Consider the following 6,656-nt stretch of genomic DNA (forward strand, 5'->3'; position numbering starts at 1 on the left):
GTAAATGACCAATAATGATTTTTAGTCCTGCAGAAACTGACCAAACGAGAACCAAACGATTCTTATTCCTGGTCCAGTCAATGGCTCGCGTTTAGGCTAAACAATTAGTGTTCATGTACAATATCATAACTCTTCTAATGAAAAATGCTATACTATATATTACATGAATGCATTTTCATTCCCCTACCAGATTCCTTCTATAACTACTTCTGGAAGAGTCAGACCTACTGATTCTGTTTAGCTTTGCATTAAGATTCCATTTTCTCTCGGTGGAGTGGTTACACAAAATAACCATCTGCCTGATGAAGAAAAGTCTGAAAGCTGTTACGTCTGTCTGTCTCAGGTGCATGATCTGCCTAAACATTCAAGTATCTTATTATGAGATGTGCACTCCAGCTGAGAGAAGTCTAAAGAAAGATCTCTGTCCTAGGAAGACAAATGGACTAGTACACAAAGGAGGTGGACAATCACTCTACAGGACAAATGGGAGGGTGGTCATTCATGCCAGTAAAGAGAGGGGATTAAAATGACAAAATTATGCCCGTTTGACTTTACATTCTTCATATTGGCTCAGTACTAAAGAAACATTGCATAAAAAATAACCAGTGCTCACAATATTTAGTTCACCAACAACTCAAAGGATACATAATCAAACACTAGAATTTTTAATGCATACAGAAATCAAAACAGCTGCATCCTCAACATTTCAACATCTAAGAAAAATATTATAACTAAAGTTTTAAGACCTAACAGTTTTCTTTAGTGTAAACATAACACTGAATCAGCTTTTAGGTGCAAAACAAGTCAAGGATTCTATAGTAAGCTCAGAAAAGATGGAAAATAACACCATTTTAAGTTGCATCACAAATGTGCTAAGCAGATGGATATTATGACAATCGTATAAAAAGTAAATATTTAAAAAGGAGTGATTACATGCAAAGCTTACCTCTCCATCCCAGTAAGTGATATCCCCTGTGGGTTTACAATGTTATGCATGCACTAAAAAGTGCAATCAGGCAACGAGGAGACAGCAATAATCTTTGCTAAACCCACACCCAGGAAAAGAAAAGCAGAAAAAGCCATTCCCCTCCCTGAACAATAGCTCACCCACATTGCAAAAAGCCTTCTCAAGCAAATATTTTATCAAGTCACCTCCGGTACAGACACTTCCTATTTTTTTCTCTCGCTTTGTAGCACACATTTAGAGCGTGTGCACTCAAAAGCTTAACTAACTTCTCGATATGAGTATAAAGGAACAACAACATGAATGTGGACAGCACAGTGCTTATCTTCTGACATGGGTCCTTTCTACACTGAACAATTATCGTTTATTTAATCCCTGGATCACACACAACTGAACTGTAATCGCTCAGTGCAAACATGGCCAACAACTGAAGGAAAGATCATGTATTTGCTTATTGTTAGTTTTAATGCAGGCATAAAAACTTGCCGCTAACCATGCAAGATGTCTGTCATCTATGAAGGACTGCTTGTTTACTCTGAATGGAAGCAGGCGGCTAGAAGAGGAGATCTCTAGCACACTTCATCTCCATTCAATGAGCGATGATCGCTTCTGTGGAGTGATGATCGTTGGGACTACTATTGGGTACTTGAGTTGTTCCATGTAAAAAAGACCCTTAGATGCCCAGTAGATAGGAGTACCATTGATGCACTGAACAAAAAGGGTAAAATGTAGAAAATAGGGAAGAAAAGGAGTTGAATTAAGGGTGGCGCTAAAGACAAATGGAAAGACAGTCTAAACCTAGAAATCAATCTCCAGAGATTTTGACTAGAGATGAGCGAACGTGCTCGGCCCCGCCCCTTTTTCACCCGAGTACCGCGATTTTCGAGTACTTCCGTACTCGGGCGAAAAAATTCGGGGGGCGCCGCGGCGGCGCGGGGGGTTGCGGCGGGGAGTGGGGGGGGAGAGGGAGAGAGAGAGGGCTCCCCCCTGTTCCCCGCTGCTACCCCCCGCACCGCCGCGCCCCTCCCCGCCCCCCGGCGCCCCCCGAATCTTTACGCGCGAGTACTGAAGTACTCGAAAATGGCGGTACTCGGGTGCGTAAGTACTCATTACGAGTACGTTCGCTCATCTCTAATTTTGACTTTTTTTAAAAAATTTTTGAAAGCAACACACAATGCTATCAAGACCTTTTAAAAAAAAACAAAACTGTTGTACAGTAGGCATGAGCGAGCACGCTCGTTTAAGGAAGATACCTGAGCGAGCATTGGTGTTCTCGAGTAACTGATTACTCGTCCGGACAAATGCAAGGGGGGGGGGGGGGGGAGTGAGAGAGCTCCCCCCCCCCCCCCACGCATTTGCTTGGACGAGTAATCAGTTACTCGAGAAGACCAATGCTCGCTCAGGTATCTGCCTTAAACGAGCGTGCTCGCTCATCTCTATTGTACAGTAATCTGCTGTACAATCCTAAACCTTCAACAACTTTAAGCTAATGCAGAATGATTGCCGATTAGACAAATTGTTGCCAAGGATACTTTGAACATTTCCAAAAGGATGAAAGTGCTGCCGCCTATTGAGGAGCTTCACTGTTGCTCAGCAATTCCACTTATGAGATGCATGCGCTGGCCAGCAATATCTTGTTTAAATGATGCTGGGGGCAGCATTTACAGTTTCTGATCTTACCACCACTAACAATTTAAATGGAAGCACAACAGGTCATTGTCCATTTTTACCTTCCATTACAACTGGCCATTTATTATCAGGATTACACTGTCATGATATTCTTGTTTTTCGAGTAAAACATCGCTATGTTAACCTGTAGATATTGCTACGGATTTGAAAAGGATTTGAAAATCAACAGCATGCCCTTAATTCCTCATGGATTTTTTTTCTACAGCACGTTGATGGGGTTTTTAAAATCCCATTTACATGCCTTGTACTGTAATGATTTTCATATTGTCGGCAACAAATACACGGTGTGAACTTCAAGCCTGGAAAGGTGGTCAAGACTGTTCTAATGATGTACAGCAATAGGCTGTTATCACACAACAAGAATATAGTTTGCTTCTGAACCTTTGCCCACCAGTGGATGCCAATGGCCACACGATATTGCTGGCATTATCATTAATGGGCTGCCATGATTAGGTGGAGCTTCAGCCTTAAGCAATTTTTGCATTGTAGAAACATGGCCATAAAATTTGCTTCATACATATTAGCATTATAAACAGTAATAATCCACATTAAAACTCCTGTTGAGAGATTTGAAACTAGTGACAATCTCCAATATAGGAAATAGGCGTTTAGCCAATGACAAGTGCGTTTCCTGCAGCTTTCTACTAGCAGGTTGCATCTAGTTCCAGCATTTTCTATGGCTTATAAATGTATGCATCGTAGAAATGTTGCGTATTCTTCCTCACTGTGTTCTTCACTAACAAAAATAGAGCATACAGCTTAAATATTAATAGTGCAGCTTCTGAATGGAATGAAAATAGGACATCCGTGTCCCATTTGTTGATAGAGTGCTTTCACCTCTGCACAGGGGATTCCGCTTTTCTGTTCCATTCGGGGAGCAGGAAAGGGGAATCTCTGCGGCCAAACCATTTCGCCTATGGATGGAAACGAATAGCACTGGGCAGACCCCATTACCTATAATGGGGTCCACCAGCTATCTGCCCAGCTGGCTGGCTTTTGGACGGAAGAAAAAGTGCAGCATGTAGTGCCTTTTCTTTCAGTATTTTCAGCCGCATCTATGACGGAACCTCCGAAACAGAGTTCCCAGAGGTCCAACGCAGATGTGACACTATTTTTGCTGTACTTCATAAATACTAACTGCTATGTACCATATTAGCCAGAAAAATATTTGTAATGTTAAATAATCTTTATCACCTTTATAATACTTTTGCATCTTCAAACAAGAGAGTATTTAACATCAATTAGCGTTTATCTACCAACATGGTCTACATACTCCTATCCCTAAAACGCTCACTCACACCATATCATATAGAAGCCAGGACCAATGTGTTTACCAAATGCAAACACATAAATGCATGTGTACTCACCATGTTGCTACTTTGTAATCTGGACCAACCCACAGTTAAAGAGACCCTCCTGGCCTGGAAAAACAAATCGGTGGCTACCCCAGCTTCTCTGACCATCTGATGCACACTGTGTACTAGTATGCATCATTAGTCTTAAGATGCTTTTACATCTAAAGATTACTTAGGATTCAAAAAAAGGAAAAAACCTTGCTGAATCGAGTTTGAACGATATAATCGTTCAGTGTAAACACAGCCAAACGATCAAATAATCCATTTGATTAGTGTTTATTTCAAGCATGAAAATCATCGTTGGCTCGTTCGCTAATCGTTTAAATACGGATCGTTGAGTCCTTCTCATTTACGGGTGCAGCGAACTGAACAACTGAAAGCTCCTGTAAAAAAAAAAAAAACAACAAAAACTATTTATCTATATGCTTAAACTGAACGTCCAAGAGTACAAGCAAACAGACTTTGTTTGCTCGTTCGCTTGGGCGAACAATTTTTCTTGCTCTGTCTTAGAGCACTCCAAGATACTACACCTGCTTTGAGTAACTAGTGCTGTCCATATAAGCAGTACCGACTAGTCAGATCAGCATGTGGTGTCGTAGACCATCGATGCATACTATGCACAGTGTGCGTCAGGTAGTCAGAGAAGCAGTTCGGCCATCTTTGTTTCTCCAGGCACCCATTAACCTGAGGGGAGGATCACTTCGCCTCGGCTACACCCAACATGGTTTCAGACTCTCAGTATTTACTAGTTCACCCCTATAAAATACTGAACACATGAAAATAAAAACATTGTAATAAACACATCAGTGACACATAAGGTCAGTTTTTTCGACAAATAGGAATATTTGTGTATGCTATAACAAGCAGATTACTAGAAAAATGGGTTTATTAATATAGACCTAATTTTTACTATATAATTGGATCAAGTTGTAGAGGTTTCCTATATATTAAAAAAAAAGAAGACCTTTGAGTAGGTTTAGTGCCAGCAGAAGCTTCAGGTGATGGATAAACCAAGAACATTAATCAAATAGGAGTCCCCATCTGTGAATTCCGACTATGGATGCCTAAATGGTTCCTAATAGTATTCATATACTGACCATTGAATCTGCTATCAAGATTTAATATTTCTATTACTGGGATGATAAGGACGCAAACTATTATACCAACAAGGCTGTTCAACGTAGAGTATGTCCTCCATGTCAAACAACCACCGCCACCTTCCAATGACCTATGTGGAATGCTCAAAATAAAGAAATTAGCTTGGAAGCCTTGGAGGACAGTGTAGCTATGTTCCCAGTTATAGCTTGGGCAAACATGTTGCTGCTGTAAAAATACGCAAGAAAAAAAAATTAAAATTCAAAAAGTTCCACGAGTTACCCAACAAGCAGTTGTGATACAATCTGTAAACAAGTCTGACAAAAGTAGCCATCACCTATGGATGATCCTAGAGTGGAGCGCAGGGAACAGTGGAAGCATTATACAAAACATGCATCCACACTGAAAGCGTCCGCGTGAGCAGAGATCTACAAACAACATTCCCCAAAGCCAACACATGGCTCAAAAGGCTGCATTGTTGAAAAGAGAAATGTTTCTGTGACTGAGAATCTTACTCAGCCATTCTCCTTCAAAGGGCACCAGCTTTTGTCTGAGAGGTCTCCCATCTAGTGATGTTGGCATTAACTGTGCCCTCAAAGCAGAGCGCCAATTAAACAAAAAGTGCTGTAGTAAGTAGACTGCGATAACAGATGGTCATCACTATCTACGTTCTGGAGTTCACAAGGCACCAGATTACATACACTTTGTGATGACACACACATAGCACATCACTGAAATAAAAAGCCATGTCCAAAATTTATGCTTGCTTTTACTTTAGAAATGGCGAGTGGTCTCGCAGGTGGGCTGCCGCTTACTGGACCTATAAACAGCAACAACTCAGACGTAGACAAAAGAAACATCACCAACAGTTATACGTCAAACAGCACAGAAAATAGAAGAGCGATTGCATTTCTAATGTAGACAAGACACAATACATGTAGAAATAAGACTAGAGAACGTGGCACCGACCTTTAAGCATCAGCAATGGGTATCTGCTCCACTTGCCAGCTACACCCCAGGTGCCAGCTGCTTCATCGGTTAATAGGTTATCATACCTCTACCAATGCTTCCTCTCTGGATTAAATTTCCTGATGCCCCCAGGAAAGCAGAGGGGAGGAGATGATGAATCTATTGCTATAAGCTTTCCGAATTAGATCCCTCTTCCTCATACACATACGCTCGCGTCTCCACCGTTCAGCTGCAACACGGTCCCTCTCCAGCTATAGCCCTGCTGCTTTATTTTTAATACTATGGGGATATTTTACGGGAATACAAAAGAAGATCTAGAGGGAGGACAGTGTTATGGAGGAGTAAGGGGCGTATCAAAGTGGGGGAGGGGGCTGAGGAGGCTTTGTTTACCATACCTAAAAGGAGGGTTTATTTATTTGGATGGAGCTCAGTCCCCAGAGAGGTAGAAGAGGTAATGAAGGATAGTGCCATGCAGACTCAAAAAGCCAACACATGGCTCAAAAGGCTGCATTGTTTGAAAAGAGAGCTGCTCCTGTGCCTGACAATCTCACTCAGCCATTCTCCTTCAAGGGGAACCAGCTTTT

The 6,656-nt window shown here is 41.5% G+C and overlaps 1 protein-coding gene across 4 annotated transcripts in view; it reads right to left on the bottom strand.

Annotated features, from left to right (window-relative positions):
• LOC136572657 (protein 4.1-like) overlaps window positions 1-6,304 on the bottom strand; it is a 116,546-nt gene extending 110,242 nt beyond the window's left edge. For 2 of the 4 annotated variants that reach the window (XM_066573479.1, XM_066573452.1), the window contains exon 1: window positions 947-1,046. In XM_066573479.1, the coding sequence (XP_066429576.1) occupies window positions 947-996 (50 nt within the window). In that variant the 5' untranslated portion in view covers window positions 997-1,046. Of the gene's footprint in view, window positions 1-946; window positions 1,048-6,072 lie in introns of those variants that run through there. The other 2 variants (XM_066573461.1, XM_066573470.1) reach the window with 2 other exon arrangements.
• Between the last annotated feature and the right edge of the window lie 352 nt (window positions 6,305-6,656).

The sequence above is a fragment of the Eleutherodactylus coqui genome, chromosome 1, assembly GCF_035609145.1.
Source record: "Eleutherodactylus coqui strain aEleCoq1 chromosome 1, aEleCoq1.hap1, whole genome shotgun sequence".
Classification (NCBI taxonomy): Eukaryota; Metazoa; Chordata; class Amphibia; order Anura; family Eleutherodactylidae; genus Eleutherodactylus; species Eleutherodactylus coqui.